The sequence below is a fragment of the Chionomys nivalis genome, chromosome 5 (genome assembly GCF_950005125.1).
Source record: "Chionomys nivalis chromosome 5, mChiNiv1.1, whole genome shotgun sequence".
NCBI classification, from domain to species: Eukaryota; Metazoa; Chordata; class Mammalia; order Rodentia; family Cricetidae; genus Chionomys; species Chionomys nivalis.
The window spans coordinates 46085311-46103565 of NC_080090.1; the positions used below are offsets into that span (position 1 = coordinate 46085311).

Sequence of the window (18255 nt, forward strand, 5' to 3'; positions counted from 1 at the left end):
TTTGCAATATTTGTTCATAGTTATAATTATTTTTTGTCTGTAAGATCCTCCAGGTCATTTTCAATAGTATTTATTACTACAGTTATTAGTAACTTTTGATGGTGGCGTGTTGTGTTTTTTCATCTACTTTTGTCTCTGTACTGGGACTTGCGCATCTGAAGTAGTGTGTAGTTGCCTATGTCTTTTTGATTAAAAAGTCTTCCCTACGCAGGGAATTTGGACTGCTCTTCAGTATCGAGAGGGAGGGGGAATGGACTGGGGGGAGGAGAAGAGGAGTGGGGGATAGGGGGAGGGGAGCGGGGGGAGGGGGCAATATGTGGGAGGAGGGGGAGGGAAATGGGAAACGGGGAGCAGTTGGAAATTTTAATTAAAAAAGAATAAAAAAAAATGAGAAAAAAAAAAGTCTTCCCTACTTCCAGGTAGACATGTACAATGTTCAGAACTTCATCTGAGGGTTTGAGACCTTGTTTCCTCACGTGGAACTTGTTTTGAGGATTCCTGGTTCTCTCCCTAAACTTTTGAAAGTCTCTGCTCTTGGCCTGAACAGTATTCAAAGGGCAGCCCATTCCTTGCTGGTCTTCTCTGCTGTCTTCCAAAGTGTAAGACTAAGGCTCTGAGTGGAACAGGCTCTGTTCAACCCAAGGTTGGGGACAGCAGAGGTAGCGGAACTGGGTGTGTAGTCGGGAGGTCTTTGGGAGGGATGAGGCTCCTTTGGTCATCAGGCTGGGATATGCAGGGTGAACTGTGCTAGCTCTATGAGGTGTGTGACTCTAAGTGGGCTTTAGGTAGTAGGAGCTGGTATTTGTTGTGGATGGTGCTAGCTGTATGAGCTGTGTATATCTACAGAGTTCTTTGATGGTGGTGAGGGCTGGGCTGGGCAGTGCTACCTGTAAGGTCTGGCTCCATGCCATCCTCAGGGCGTGGCCTAAAATGGTCATTTTTAAGAGTGTAGAGGCAATGGTTTTCTTTTTTCAGGGTGCCAACTTAGCTTCTCATTTTCCAGTTTACCTTAATTAAAAACAACAGTCAGTTGAAATTAAGGAGAAGAAACAAGAAAACAGAGACTCAAAGCAGGCCACTTCAGTTAGGTGTGTAGTAGTTAGCTGCTCTAAACACATTGTGAACTTTAGTGTTAAGGAACTTCTCAATGCTGCATGGTGGATGATACTGAAAACAACGTCGTTTGGAGAACGATTAGCCTTTCACACGGTGTTAATAAATATATAGTGAGATGTCGTAAGATGAAATTCACAACGGCTCTGGCTATGAATGGGAAATCTATATTAAGAACAATGGCCAATGATCCACATTGCTTCGCTCTTAAATATTGATGACTGGATGCTCACTGAGGTTCAGACCAAGGCGTTTCTTATGAAGTGACAACGGTTGATCTCCAGCTTTAGAAAGAATCATTTGCTTGCCTAAGTGTTCCTATGACTAGTGAGCTGCAAGACTGCGACCTGAGCCAAAGTGTGAAATTCAAGAGTGCCCCTTTAATCAATTCCTGTCCTCTGCCCTCAGAGGTATTGTTACCACTTCGTAAATGGGTGCATCTCCCAAATTCGATGTTCTGAGCTCCTGATTTTCCAGCTTTTTATCCCTCCCCAATTTACTCTAATTCATAAAATAATTTCAACAGTTTAAGAGCATGGAATATGAATCTTGCAATTTTGGGTTAAAATTCTAGTTCTGCCATTGGTAAACTGTGTCACACAAGGCCATTTCTGTGCCATTTACTTTCTTTGGCATAAAACAGAATTGACAGTAATCGTCACAAGCTAACTTGTTGTCTTGTGAGCAACAAAGAGTCCCAGATCCTCAACAAGCCTACCAAGCCAACTCAACTTATTATCAAGAATCCCCCCCCCCAAAAAATGTACTCATTATGCCTTGTGCTTTTCCTCTGTGGCTCCAAATATGAAAGGTTTTTGGGAGCCCCACAAAAATCTTCATAAAGTATGGCTTTGTGTTTTCTCTAAGGTGTTCGAGCTGCTCCGAATTTTGTTGTGGAGAATGCCGGCCCTCTCCTGGAAAATGCCTCTGCTCATACGCGGGTGGCCACGGTCACTGCGTCTCTCTCACCTCATACTTCTCTGATTGGAGATCCTGTTATTCTTAACGCCAGCCCTGTGGTGCATCCTTTTGTGCTGTCTCGTAGATTCTCGCTTCTGTGGGATGTAAGTATGGAAGCAGATAGTATAGCACACCTCAAGAGGGCTCAGTGATTCTATTTTCTGTCTTACTTTCTACTGCTTGTCTAGTTTGTGTGTGTGTGTGTGTACGTGTGTGTGTGTGGTTCGTTGTCTGTTTCAGCCGTTTTGTTTGTTTGTTTGTTTGTTTTTGAGACAGAGTCTCTGTATGAAGCCCTGACTGCCCTGGAACTGACTCTGTAGACCAGGCAGGCCTTGAACTCACAGGGGGTCTGCCTGCCTCTGCCTCCCAAGTACAAAGATTATACAATTAAGAGTTGGCCTTGCACTCCTGATCCTCCTTTCTTGGCCTTCCAAATCCTGGGATTATAGGCCCTCTTGCATGCTTTTAACTAACTTAACACTCTACTCTTTGGGACCTTATGATGTGTCAAATATTCTCAGAATTCTTGAGAATAACAAGGAGCTCCTTTTTACAGGTACTTATTGAGGATCTGGTCAGATGCAAGGTAATGTGCCCCATTCTATTGCATCTACCTGCTTACAGGAATACATGTTAATTAAGTGAGCACACACAAATGAAAAATCATAAATACTATCTGAGCAATGAAGTACAGATTCTCAGATAGGTGAGAGCGCCAAACAAGGACAAGTGATACAGTCAGGCTTCCCCTGAAGCAGAATTATATGAAAAAGGGTCTGCACAATGGGCAGGCGTTGTATAAATGGAGGAGAGACCATGTGCCAAGGTCCTGTAGGAAGAAAGATCCTAATAAGGAAGAGGGACTGAAGGATCACTGTAACCAGATCTCAACAGGGAGTGTGGTAAGAGACCTGATTGCCAATAGATGAAGGACAGAGTTTGTAGGGCCTGGGAGATATGCTGGGCAGTGCTACTTATTATCTCAATGTAAAAATTAAGCTAATTCTCCTATTGGGGTGACACTCAGACAGGTTAGTGTTCATTATAAGAGATTTGGGTTCCCTAAGACCAAGGTTACTCAACCATGCTGCAAAGCTATTGCACGCATAGCATTCACCTGGCCCTTCTGCACTGACCCCTGACACCTAAAAGAGCATTCAATGCAATAGCATCTTCAGACACAGTTGAACTGCCCTAGGCTGGTTTGGTTCTTGGTTGTGGTTCTGTCTTGCATCCAGGCCTTCAGGATAGTGACTGGCAGAAGCATCTTCCATCAGGCCAAAATGAAGCAAGAGGTTCAAAAGCTTGAGCCCATGTGTACATTTTAAGAATCCCATCTACTAAGGTTGTTGGCTGAAGCAAATCACATGTCCAAGCTGTAGGAAATGCAAAGTCACATGGCAAAGGACAGGAGTATAGAGAGGAACAAAGTATCAGAAACATAAGAACTGTAGAGTGTGGCAGAAAAGGGACATGATCTGCCAGTGCTTTAAAAGGATCCACTTGAAGCTGCTATGGGCACATACTCTAGAGCAGTGGTTCTCAACCTTCCCAGTGCTGCAACCCTTCAATACAGTTTCTCATGTCGTGGCCACCCCCAAACATAAAATTATTTTCGTTGCTACTTCGTAACTACAATTTGACACTGTTAATGAATTGTAATATAAATATATGATATGCAGGATGTCTGATATGTTACCCCTGTGAAAAGGTTGTTTGACCCCCCAGTGGGTTGCAACCCACAGGTTGAGAACCACTGTTCTGGATGGACAAGGGTAGTATTGAATAGGACCTGGGATATCCTTACCAAGTTTTGGGATTATCAGGCTTCTGTGAATTTTGTGTAGAAGACTATCTTGTACTTCTTCTCCATTCAGCTTTTGTTATAAGCCCAACTAGCAAAATAGTGACAAGATTCTGTAATCTTGCCCATCACTGTTTCCTGGTGTTATAATCATCAGTTAAACGGAGAAGCCTCCTTTTCGTCTGTGGCTCCTCTGGTTATTAGCAATATGAACCTGGGTAAATTACGTCGCTTTCTCTGTTTCTGCTGTTTCTGGAAAATGTGAAGAACAGTGATCATATTACCTGACTTGGGGTGATAAAGCAATTCTGTGAGATAATTTATGTGCAGTTCCATTCTGCTGCTTAGGACATTAGAAATGGTCGATACCTAGTATTTGTTCTAAATACATATATTTATGATCCATCACTCAGCTAGGTTACAAATATTAAAAAAAAACAAGAAATGTTTAATTAAAATGATATTCTTACTCCATGTGGAAACACACATCTTTAATCCCAGTACTAAGGACTGAGGATATAGATTCACCACTGAGGCTGCCTGACTACATGGTGAGGCCTTTGGTTTGTTTTCGAGACAAAATCAAATTGTCAGGTGTGATGACTCACAGTTGTAACCCTAGAATTTGAGAGGCTGAGACAGAAGGATTGCTATGAGTTTAAAGCCTTCTTGTTTTCCAAGTTGAGCTATAGGTCTACCGAGGCTATTGTATGATGCCATGTCTCAACGAACTGGTTAACCAACCAGTTAACTGAAACAAAAAGACCAAACTCAAACAAAAGATACAGTCTCATAGACTAGCTCTAGGTAGCCTTAAAACCAGTTTGTGAATGAGCTATCTTCATAAAACACGCCTGCAAATGAAGATCCCCTTTACTATTGTGCAGCGAAAGAGAGCACACTCTGTTTTCCTTAGGGCTTTACATACGTACCGTTATCCTTTCTTCTTCCCTATATACATGAAGCCAATAATTTGATCCTCCTTTATTGTGTTCTGTTTACGATTTTAGTTAATCATCACTGGAGTGCCCAAACTGGACTTCGAGGCCGTAGCACTCTACTCCTTGACAATATTTGCCAGAGACAGCTCTGAGGCAACAGCATCGCAGACCCTTTTTGTCCAGATTGAAGACGTGAATGAGCCACCTACTTTCACTGGGTCGCTTGCCCAGGAAGATCAAGGTAGCAAGGGTCTGTTTTGGGGAAAGGAAGCCCTGTGAACAGAAATATAGGTCCTACGCCCTATGTCTTATGCGTTTTTATTGTCCCTTGGCTCTAACGCTAAAGGTGATAACTGGCAACAGGTGTGCTGGTGTGATGGCTCAGCAGGCAAATGTGTTTGTAATGCAAGTCTGATGACCAGAGTTTGACCCTGGAACCCACAAAAGTAGAGAACTGACTCCTGAAAGACTCTCCTGAACACCATACATGTTATGACATATGCATTGCCCCCCCACGCATGCACGTATGCACAAACACACATATACTAAATAGTTGATAGGTAGTGGGCCCTGACTATGTATAAGAATCATCGTGAAAGCTTTAAGTGGATTGTTTTCTGCTCACAACACTGGCAGTCAGTTCTTCTGTTCCCTTAGTCCCACTGCACAGAAAATAGACTTCGGTGAAGTAACTTGCTCAGCACTGAAAACTATCCATGTATTTGATCACAGTGTACTAAAATCAATATCTTAAATGTGTCTAGTTGTTAAACTAAAGGTGTCCTGAGGCCAGTGGTGATGTGTTTTTTGCTCCTTGCTCTCTCACCATGTAGGTGGCTCTTTCTTTCACTCTTGACTCTCTTTCTTCTTCTATGAAGTCAAATATTTGATTCCTACTTGTGAAAAAAATCCATAGTGTTCATAGGGATTCGTAAAACCTAAAATGACTCAGATGTAGATACACCTACTAACTGGACTGAGCTACTTGTCTTTTGTGAACCCCACTCTCTTCGTTGCTGTCTTAGATGGGAACTCTTCCTCCCAGGTTCATGGGTTTCAACAGTGGTTCCAAGCGTGCACACTGTTTTGGGAGGTCATGAATCTTTGGGTGGTGGAGCATTGCTGGAGGAAGCAGATCACTTGAGGGCTTAAGGTTTACATCCCATCTGCTCTCTGTTCCCTGTTCTATGGAGAGAAGCAAGGAGGTAGAGTGTTCTCGCTGCACATATTCACTGACATGGAGCCTCCTGCTACCATCCTCTCTTTCCATGACAGACTCTATCAACAATTAGCCTGAACAAATCCATCCTCCCCCAAGTAGCTTGTTGTCAGCAATTTAGTCATAGCAAGGGGAAAAATAACTAACAAAACCATTGGTTCAACTGAGACGTCAGTTCTGCCTTGATGCATGTCTTAGTTAGGGTTACTATTGCTGTGATAAAACACAACCAAAAAGTAATATGGGTAGTGTGGTTGTTTGAAAAAAAATGACCCCCAAAGGGAGTGGCACTCTTGGAAGCTGTGGCCTTGTTGGAGCAGATGTGCCCTTGTTGGAGGAAGTATGTCACTGTGAGGTTGGGCTTTGAGGTCTCCTCGGCACAAGCAACATCTAGATAGACAGAGCACTTCCTGCTGCCTACATCTCAAGATGTAAAACTCTCAGCTCCTTCTCTAGCACCACATCTGCCTGTGTGCTGCCTTATCCCGCCATGATGATAATGGACCAAACCTCTGAAACTGCAAGCCATCCCATTAAATGCTTTCTTTTGTAAGAGTTGCTGTGATCATGGTGTCTCTTCACAGCAACAGAAACCTTAACTAAGACTGAAGTTGGTACCAAGGACTGGGGTGTTGCTATGATAGCTTAGACCATGTTTTGTTTGAGGGCATATGGACTTTGCATCTGTAGCTCAGAAAAGCAGTTGAAAGCTTTGCGTGCTGATAATGGATCAATCTGGTACGAGCACGGAAAACGGCGGTGCTGAGTTGATCTGCACTGTGGGTGCATGAATCAAGAGGTTAGAGGAGAAGACTATTAATACCTGGCCTAGAGATCATCCTTGTGATATTCTGGTGAAGAATGTGGCTGCCTTTTGACCTTGTCTTAAAGTCTGCCCAAAGCTAAAGTGAAGAGGTTTGGATTAATTCTGTTGGCAGAGGAAATTTCAAAACAGTCTGGTATAGGCACTGTTACTGTTGTGTGATTACTACTGATAACTCTAATGAAGATTTATAATGAAAAGGAGTAAACTGAGCAGGGAAAATAACAAAATGTAAAATTTGAGGAGAGAGCATCAGCAGGTGGAATAGAACTAAGTCCTGTGTTGAAGAAGATAAACAGATTAAGAACTGGGACAAAGGCTGGGATGACCTCAGGTCAAGATTCCACCCAGCTAGGTTTCCAACTTGTGTAAAGGAATTAAAGAAAAGTTTAGAGCCAGGTGTGGGAGTGCACACCTTTAATCCCAACACTGGAAAGACGGAGGCTGGCAGATCTCTGAGTCTGAGGCCAGCCTGGTCTACAGAGCGAGTTCCAGAACAGTCAAGCATAGGCAGTGAAAGACGTCATGGAAAACTGTGGTGCCTGCACCACCTGGAACGACAATCAGGCAAAGGCCTGGGATTAAAGAACACAGAGAGACATGGGTCACTCTTGGAGCAAGAACGCCAATTTTATTGTGTTCCTGGGCAGCTTATATAGTGCTCTTCTTGATTAGTGGCCAAGCCCTAGCTCTCAGGATTTTTTAATACAAGCCCACCAGAAACCAACTCCATGTTATCAGGAACTCATGAGGGTTCCATGCTCAGAGCAGATGCAAGCATGGAAAAACAAGTTGTTTACTCCAGCAGCCAACAGGTCATAGAAAGTTCAGGATCTGAGGGTCTGCAGCCCCTAGTATAAAACAGAAAGCTGGCGAATGTCCCCGGGCCCAGAGATGGACCTGATATAACTGAAAGTTGTCTCTTAACCAGATGCTTGACCCATGTTCCAGCCCCAGCAAGCAACAGAACTTGGCAGCTTTGGCCACATGGTTCTGGTTTTGGAGCCAAGGATAGAAGAAAGACATTATGGGATCCCCCTCCATGACTAAGAAATGCCACCAAGATCAGGCATGTGTCAGAAGTGTCCCTGAATGGAGACCTAAAGGGGCCATTGTGTGAAGCTGTGAAGGTGAAGCCTGGATTGCCGAGGAGCCCAGGACGTTCGAGATGCCAGAACCATGGGATAGCTGCCAAGGAGAGCTGCTAACAGAGAGTGGAACCAGGCTAAGAGAAAGAACTGTGTTGTAGTCAACAAAGCTGGAAGAAGTCGGAAATATGAAGAGTGTTTTGACATCAGACATGGCATGTAGAGTTTGGAGTTTGCCCAGTTGGGTTTGGTCTTGCTTTGTTCCAGTATTTCCTCATTATGGTGTCTTCCCTCTGTTTTGGAAGGCAATATATATCCTGTGCCACTATATGTTGGAAGTATGTGATCTGTTTTCTTTTTTTTTTTAATAGGGGATTACAATTAAGAAATTGCATGAACTTTAGAAGAGGCTTTAAACTTTGGACTTTAAAACATTGTTTTTAAAAATTATGATAGGCTATGGGAACTTTTGAAGTTGGACTGACTGCATATTACATTATGGTATGCTTACAAGCATATGCGAGTCAGAGTTAGTTTGAATGTAGTTGGCTCCCATCATCTTACAGGGAGTGGTAATATTAGGCGGTGTGGCCTTGTTGGAGTAGGTGTGGCCTTGCTGGAGTAGGTGTGGCTTTGTTGGAGTAGGTGTGGCCTTGTTGGAGTAGGTGTGGCCTTGTTGGAATAGGTGTGGCTTTGTTGGAGTAGGTGTGGCCTTGTTGGAGTAGGTGTGGCCTTGTTGGAGTAGGTGTGGCTTTGTTGGAGGAAGTGTGTCACTGTGGGTTTGGGCTTTGAGGTCTCCTTTGCTCAAGCTACACCCAGAGAGACTGACCACTTCCTATTGTCTGCATATCAAGATGTGAAACTCTCAATTCCTTCTCCAGCACCGTATCTGCCTGTGTGCTGCCATGCCCCACCGTGATGATAATGGACTGAATCTCTCAAACTGGAAGCCACCCCATTAAATGCTTTCCTTTGTAAGAGTTTCCCTGGTCATGGTGTCTCTTCACAGCAACAGAAATCCTAACTAAGACAGGGAGTAAAATGTTTATTTGGCTTACACTTCTGCATTGTAGTACATCACTGAAGGAAGGTAGGACAGAAACTCAAACAGGGCAGTAACCTGGAAGCAGGAGCTGAAACAGAGGCCATGGAGGGGTGCGGCTCTGTTTCTTCTTCCTCAGGATTGTGGGCTGCATGGGTCCTTGAGGGTAGAGGGAGCAGAAGTGGGGAACAGGGTTTGGGATGCCTGTGGGTACGGCAGAGACAGCCTTCTGGGGGATGACTTTGATGAATCAGCTTAACTTTATTCCACAGTATAGAAAATACACAGGATTGGGAAGCCTGGGGACAAACCCTAATTTGTGTTATGTGCCACGCTGCTGTCACAAGGCTTCATATGTAGCAAGCAGTAAGGTCAGGGCACAAGTCTTCAGGAGGAATCTGGGTCAAGGGTCAAGCATCTGGTTAAGAGACAGCTTTCAATTATATAAGGGCCATCCTCTGGGCCCAGGGACATTCTCCAGATAAGGGCAGGTTGAGGCAGGAAGTTTCGCTGGGAAGGAGGGAGTTTCCATATTGCCCTACTTTTGGAAAAAGTTGCCAGGCCATAACAGAGTGCAGCGTTGACCAGTCGTCAATGCCTTCCCTTCCATCAGAGGGGGCTGCTTACTGGCTTGCTCAACATGGCTTGTTCAACCTGCTTTCTTATAGAACCCATGACCACCAGCCCAAGCACAGCACCACCCACAATGGGCAGGGCCTTTCCCCATCAATCACTAATTAAGAAAATGCCCTATAGCTAGATCTTATGGAGCCGTTTTCCTCAACCGAGGTTCCCTCCTCAGATAGCATTAGCTTGTGTCAAGTCAACAAATTCCTATCCAGCACAATGCTTATGGTATTCGAAAGTGCCAGATAATTTTGTGCACACGATCAGTGCGCCACAAATATGAGTCTCTCCTTTTCCTCCCTAAACGTGTGAAGAAGCCTTGGGAAAACTCAAGGTCAAACCATGCTCGTTTGGTTTCTCAAACAGTGAGCCAGATGCTGGAGTGCTTGTGGGTAACCCACAAGGCTTGTGTGTTGGAAGTGTAAGCCCATGTGGCTATGGTCCAAGTAGGCCTTGCAGACCTCCCTGGTATCCCAAAGTAATGCTTTCTTCCCCAAATGGGGCAGCAATAACTGGATATTCCCTGCTGGATTTAAGAGTCTTACCTTTCCCAGCTTTTTTAATCCCTTAAAGACTCATACATTTGCAAGCTTGCAGTTACTGCTACTATCTTAAAACATGTAGCAGGTGGGCATATGGCTCAGTGATAGAACATGTGCTTAGCATGTGTGAGCCCCTAACTTTCTCCACAACATACACGGGAATAGGGAAAACTTAAGAAGAAAACAAACATTGAAACAATGCTGATGTGTTGGCTCTATAGTCTTGGGTTTGTTGGTAGTTTTTAAATCTCAGTAGAACTAGAATGATTAAAAACCACCAATGATGTTAAGTGCTTAGCTATTAATAAGCCTTAAAATTGCCTAGTACTGTTATTTAAAATTATAAATCTCCTTTCTGTATGCATGAATGATGATGATAGACAATACAGTGTGGTCTATAATCATCATTATTGTAACTACTAGCTTAACTGGGATTACTGTATAAAACATCTATCTGTCCTGAGTAAGTACACTACTTTAAGATTTTAATTTTTATTGTCATATATTAATTATATATAATAATGGGTTTATTGTGACATTTTCATACTTGTACATGACATATTTTGATCACATTTATCCCATTATGATTTAATTACACATAATCGAATGAGGGGTTTTGGGATTTAGTACTGGTGAGACTAAGAGAACCACATCTATTGTTCTTTTTTGGGCAGTTACTGAGATTTACATCACAGAAGACACTGCCCCTGGCACCATCATTTACAAAGCAGTGGCCAAGGACCCAGAGGATGCTGTGTTGGAGGTAATTTGCGTTTTGGAATGAAGAGTATCAATGCCCGATAGTTTGTGCATGATTACATTTAAATGTGAAAACATTAAAAACAGTCAAGCTATTTATACTCTTCAATTGCATCTTACAATCATCTTTGACTTATGAGGATATTTCAGGTGAAAACTGTTGACGTTATCTAGGCGATTGTTATTATTATTATTTTTGTTGTTGTTGTTGTTTTTCGAGACAGGGTTTCTCTGTGGCTTTGGAGCCTGTTCTGAAACTAGCTCTTGTAGACCAGACTGGCCTCGAACTCACAGAGATCCGCCTGCCTCTGCCCCCCCCCCCCCCCAGTGCTGGGATTAAATGTGTGCGCCACCACCGCCCAGCTAGGTGATTGTTTCTATTCCACTACGTCCAGTTCTGTGTAGGCAGACCAGCCTAACTCTCAGGTACTAAAGAGGTTGATATATTTTATTTTTAGGAACCTTGGCTGCACATACTGTAGAGAAACAAACCCATCTTTCTGAGATTAATGTGTGTTTCAAAACCTTAGGTCTTATTCTCAGGCTTTATACAAAGAGGGAAGAGACGCAGAATCTAAAGGCTTAAGCTTAACTTCTGACTTGACCAACGGAGGTCACTTACTCCTTCTGCTTTGCTATTTCAATGGTAGATTTGTGGAAATGCCACGGGCCTCCTTTATCTTCTCTTGAACAGCTCTCTCATTATAATCAAACAACATAAAGAATGTGAACGCCATTTTCAAAATGTTAAACGTTTTGTAAATGGCAGGATTTATAATACCGTTTTAATTTTTGATGCAGTTTGATATGATTATGGCATTAAGCCAGGATGTTTTTGACTAATGGGTTGATAGGCAAGAATAACAGGTTTTTTTTGGTTGTTGTTGTTGTTTTTTGAATAACAGGTTTTAAATTTTTAATCTTGTATCTCTTTTCCAGACTGGCTAAAAAAATGAGAGGCTTGTTTATGTTGACACTGTGTTTTCAATATTGACAAATAATTGGATTCTTCTTCAAGGCAACCGAGTCTTACAGAATTCTATCTATGCAGTAAATGGCCACTCAACATCTGGCATAGTGTCCACACGGTTTTTAAAATTACAATGGAACACGGTGCTTGTCAAGCTCCCTCCCCACACATTTGTCTCTTCCTCTTCCCAAACACAATGCCACCTCCAGGATGGGACTAGAAAGGTCACAGTTTGCTTCACAACATGCAATTAAACAACCTAATCATGCATATTGCTCCAAATTAACATGTTCCAGATTATAGTATTGAATCCAGTACCTAGCAACCGTGACTACATAGGAAGCAGACATTCTGCAGCAATTACTTCCTCAGGGGTCTTTACGATAGCTTACTACAATGTTGACATTCTAGTAGAGCGAATATGTGACATAGGTTTCAGTTGTGACTCTAACATGCAATTCAAATGTCTCACTAGCCATTAAACACAAGTAATTAATTTCAAATGATGGACTCCTTGTCGCTTGCTCATACCAGATTAAGCACTTCTGGCCCTGGCCCTATACTTTTCTTAGAAGAGGATTGATTCCTGGAACACTTTTGGAAGGCCCATGTAATGTTCTTTGTGAATTTTACCAAACATGGAATGGCATTTCAGTAATGACACAGGCTGTGGAAATTTCCCTTTAGACACCCTCCTACACACATCCTCTGTTACTGTAGATTAGACCAGATGTGTTACTTAAATACTATGACTGGAGAGTTCGTTTGTTTGAACCTTTCTATCGACTCAGAGATAAACTTGCTCTAATGTGGAGAAGAGTCGGCCGCTCTTCTGAGGTCTGACAGATAATGATGATTACATTCATAACTGTGTCATGATAGACAGGTACCTTTATGATTGAATCACCATGGTATCATTAAAGTAGACACTGCCATTTGCTATGCTATAACCTAGTGAACCAACAGCAAAAGCATCATGTCTTTAATTTATAGACAAAGGCATCTGCTTAAGCAGAAAGTTGTAGAGTTAATTCAACTCCGTGTCCACCTGTCTCTAAACCTTGCTGTTTCCTAGCCCATCAACAGTTCCCAAAGTGTATTTCATAAGGCAGGAGTTCTATCATAACACGATGAGAGAAATGAAAGAACATATGACCTCAGGATCTTAGAAATGCATCTTCATACCTTTTTTTAAAAAAACTTATAATGTGCAGTATATCAAATGCTCACAGAAGTTGTCTAATAGAGATTTGCTTAATGAGTCTTGTTTTAATTGTCACTAGTCTTACAAATGCGTCATCTGTTAACATGTGATGTAATGTTTAATTAGCATTTCATAGTATAAAGTTTATATTAGGTCTTAGTGTAAAAACAGGCATAATGTGACCTAGGATTGGCATCATTATAGTGATGAAAGATGAAGTTTTGGGTGAGGATGTTGCTTACAGACAAGATGTTAATGCCCTGAGGGTGGATTTCATCCATCTTCAGGCCCACCCGAAGTTCAGGACCTGACGTCTTCCTGCTGCGCCACCGTTGCCGAGGGTATATATTGAGGACATCCAATAATACTGTGCTGCAGTAGACATTGTCAGACACAGAGAATGTGGGACTAATCGTCTTTATAACAAAGAAAATCTGAACAAAACAAAAACAACATCTTTCTTGGGCTCTTCCAGGCACACCGCTGCCCTAAAACCTGGAGGGACTAGGAAGTCCGTTTTATTGCAGTTTAGCTCAGCCTACCTGGAGTGAAGGGTCAGAGTCTACAGGAAGACTCATAGTAATTATTAGAGGCTGAGTGTGAATTCATGTGAGAGTGGAAAACTGGGAACAGTCTTAGGCAGGAACACATTCTCGTGTGTTTTAAATCAAGGAACCCCCCAGATTTTCACAGTGCACACCCGCCAAAAACACCTTGTGTGTCTAGCAGAGTGGTAAAGGATTATCTTGGGAAAAAAAATCCTCAGGCCTTTTTCTATGCCAAGTCTATCTCTCCCGATAAGAGAAGGGAGATTTTGATGGAGTTTTCTCCACTTGGAATATACATACATATTTCTTTATGTTTATGTATGTACACACATGTATATGCACATACATGAAGAAATGATGGTGTTGAAGAGATATCTTGCCATACCTACAGAAGACTAAAGATAAAAATCACAGCAGACTTCTCATTCAAAAACATGCAAGGACAACATACTCAAACCTATGGGACACTATGAAAGCAGTTCTGAGAGGAAAGTTCATAGCACTAACTGCCCACTTAAAGAAAACAGAGAAAGCACACATTGGAGACTTAACAGCCCACCTGAAAGCTCTAGAAAAAAAAGAAGCAGACTCACCTAGAAGGGGTAGAAGACTGGAAATAATCAAACTGAGGGCTGAAATCAACAAAATAGAAACACAGAAAACAATTGAAAGAATCAATGAATCAAAAAGCTGGTTCCTGGAGAAAATCAACAAGATTGATAAACCCCTATCCAAACTAATCAAACGGCAGAGAGAGAATTTGCAAATTAATAAGATCAGAAATGAAAAGGGAGACATAACCACAGACACAGAGGAAATTCAGAGAATCATTAGATCTTACTACAAAAGCCTGTATGCCACAAAACTGGAAAATGTAAAAGAAATGGACGCTTTTTTAGATAAATACCATTTACCAAAGTTAAACCAGGACCAGGTGAACAACCTAAATAGACCTGTTAGTCATGAAGAATTAGAAGCTGTTATCAAAAACCTCCCTTCCAAAAAAAGTCCAGGACCAGATGGTTTCAATGCGGAATTCTACCAGAACTTCCAAGAAGACCTAATACCTATTCTCCTTAATGTATTTCACAATATAGAAACAGAAGAGTCATTGCCAAATTCCTTTTATGAAGCTACAGTAACTCTGATACCAAAACCACACAAAGACCCAACCAAGAAAGAGAATTACAGGCCAATCTCACTCATGAACATCGACGCAAAAATCCTCAACAAAATTCTGGCAAACCGAATCCAAGAACACATTAGAAAAATTATCCATTATGATCAAGTAGGCTTCATACCAGAGATGCAGGGCTGGTTTAACATACGCAAATCTATCAATGTAATCCATCATATAAATAAACTGAAAGAAAAAAACCATATGATCGTTTCATTAGATGCTGAAAAAGCATTTGACAAAATTCAACATCCCTTTATGATAAAAGTCTTAGAGAGATTAGGGATACAAGGGTCATACCTAAATATAATTAAAGCTATATACAGCAAGCCGACAGCTAATATCAAATTAAATGGAGAGAAACTTAAAGCCATTCCACTAAAATCAGGAACACGCCAAGGCTGTCCACTCTCTCCATACCTCTTCAATATAGTTCTCGAAGTTTTAGCAATAGCAATAAGACAACATAAGGGGATAAAGGGGATTCAAATTGGAAAGGAAGAAGTTAAACTTGCATTATTTGCAGATGATATGATAGTGTACATGAGCGACCCCAAAAACTCATCCAAAGAACTCCTACAGCTGATAAACGCCTTTAGTAATGTGGCAGGATACAAGATCAACTCCAAAAAATCAGTCGCCCTCTTATACACAAAGGATCTGGAAGCAGAGAGAGAAATAAGAGAATCATCACCTTTCACGATAGCCACAAACAGCATAAAATATCTTGGGGTAACTCTAACCAAGGAAGTGAAAGATCTATTTGACAAAAACTTTAAGGCATTGAAGAAAGAAATTGAAGAGGATACCAGAAAATGGAAGGATCTCCCTTGCTCTTGGATTGGGAGAATCAACATAGTAAAAATGGCAATTCTACCAAGGGCAATTTATAGATTCAATGCAATCCCCATTAAATCCCATCAAAATTCTTCACAGATCTTGAAAGGACAATAATCAACTTTATATGGAGAAACAAAAAACCCAGGATAGCCAAAACAATCTTATACAATAAAGGAACTTCTGGAGGCATTACCATCCCTGACTTCAAACTCTATTACAGAGCTACAGTAATGAAAACAGCGTGGTACTGGCATAAAAACAGAGAAGTCGACCAATGGAATCGTATAGAAGACCCGGATTTTAACCCACAAACCTATGAACAACTGATTTTTGATAAAGGAGCTAAAAGTATACAATGGAAGAAAGAAAGCATCTTCAACAAATGGTGCTGGCACAATTGGATGTCAACCTGTAGAAGAATGAAAATAGACCCATATCTATCACCATGCACAAAACTCAAGTCCAAATGGATCAAAGACCTCAATATCAATCTGAACACACTGAACCTGATAGAAGAGAAAATGGGAAGTACCCTACAACATATGGGCACTGGAGATCGCTTCCTATGTATAACCCCAGCAGCACAGACATTAAGGGCAACATTGAATAAATGGGACCTCCTGAAACTGAGAAGCTTCTGTAAAGCAAAGGACACTGTCATTAAGACAAAAAGGCAGCCTACTGACTGGGAGAAGATCTTCGCCAACCCCGCAACAGACAAAGGTCTGATCTCCAAAATATATAAAGAACTCAAGAAACTAGACTTTAAAAGGATAATTAACCCAATTAAAAAATGGGGCACTGAACTGAACAGAGAATTCTCAACAGAAGAAGTTAAAATGGCCAAAAGATACTTAAGGTCATGCTCAACCTCCTTAGCGATCAGAGAAATGCAAATCAAAACAACTTTGAGATATCATCTTACACCTGTCAGAATGGCTAAAATCAAAAACACCAAGGATAGCCTTTGCTGGAGAGGTTGTGGAGAAAGGGGTACCCTCATCCATTGCTGGTGGGACTGCAAACTTGTGCAACCACTTTGGAAATCAGTGTGGCGGTTTCTCAGAAAAATTGGGATCAACCTACCCCTGGACCCAGCAATACCACTCTTGGGAATATACCCAAGAGATGCCCTATCATATGACAAAAGCATTTGTCCAACTATGTTCATAGCAGCATTATTTGTAATAGCCAGAACCTGGAAGCAACCTAGATGCCCTTCAATGGAAGAATGGATGAAGAAATTGTGGAATATATACACATTAGAGTACTACTCTGCGGTAAAAAACAATGACTTCTCGAATTTTGCATGCAAATGGATGGAAATAGAAAATACGATCCTTAGTGAGGTAACCCAGACCCAAAAAGAAGAACATGGGATGTACTCACTCATAATTGGTTTCTAGCCATGGATAGGGGCCACTGAGTCTATAATTTGTGATCCTAAAGAAGCTAAACAAGAGGGTAAACCCAAGGAAAAACATATAGATATCCTCCCAGCTATGGGAAATAGACATGACTGATGGGCAAAAAATTGGAATCTTGGGGGTGGGGTGGGATGGGGATGAGGGGTGATGGGGAGAGAAAAGTGTGAAGGAGAGGATGAGGGGAAATGGGGGAATCGGGGTGATTGGGGATAAAAGAAGGTTGGATAGGGGAGCAGGGAAACTCATACCTTAGGTAAGGGAGCCACCTAAGGGGTGGCAAGAGACTTGAACTTGGAATGGCTACCAGATGCCCAGGGCAATGTCCCCAGTTAGTTCATTGGGGCACCTGAGGATAGGGAACCTGAAATGAACCTATCCTATAATCATACTGATGAATATCTTGCATATCGCCATAGAACCTTCATCTAGCGATGGATGGAGATAGAGCCAGAGACCCACACTGGAGCACCGGACTGAGCTCCCAAGGTTATAATGAGGAGCAGAAGGAGAGAGAACATGAACAAGGAAGTCAGGACCATGAGGGGTGCACCCAACCACTGGGACAGTGGGGCCGATCTATTGGGAGCTCACCAAGGTCAGCTGGACTGCTACTGAAAAAACATGGGATAAAACCGGACTCTCGGAATGTGGCGGACAATGAGAGCTGACGAGAGGCCAAGAAGAATGGCACAGGAACTTTCAACTGGCGATAGATCGAGAGAGAGACAGAGACCCAAATTGGAGCAATGGTCTGAGCTCTTAAGGTCCAAATGAGGAGCAGAAGGAGGGAGAACATGACCAAGGAAATCAGGACCACGAGGCGTGCACCCACCCACTGTGACAGTGGAACTGATCTATTGGGAGCTCTCCAAGGCCAGCTGGACTGGGACTGAATAAGCATGGGTTGAAACTGGACTCTCTGAACATGGCGGACAATGAAGGCTGATGAGAAGCCAAGGACAATGGCACTAGGTTTTGATCCTAATACATGAACTGGCTTTGTGGGAGCTTAGCCTGTTTTTTTGCTCACCTTCCTGGGCCTGGATGGAAGTGGGAGGACCTTGGTCTTCCTGTAGGGCAGGGAATTTGGACTGCTCTTCAGTATCGAGAGGGAGGGGGAATGGACTGGGGGGAGGAGAAGAGGAGTGGGGATGGGGGAGGGGAGTGGGGG

General features: G+C 42.3%; 1 protein-coding gene across 1 annotated transcript in view; it reads left to right on the forward strand.

Annotated features, from left to right (window-relative positions):
• LOC130874124 (cadherin-related family member 3-like) overlaps positions 1–18255 on the forward strand; it is an 88477-nt gene that overhangs the window by 5934 nt on the left and 64288 nt on the right. The window contains exons 2-4 of the mRNA XM_057769122.1: positions 1981–2177; positions 4888–5059; positions 10834–10922. Of these exons, the coding sequence (XP_057625105.1) occupies positions 1981–2177; positions 4888–5059; positions 10834–10922 (458 nt within the window). The remainder of the gene's footprint in view (positions 1–1980; positions 2178–4887; positions 5060–10833; positions 10923–18255) is intronic.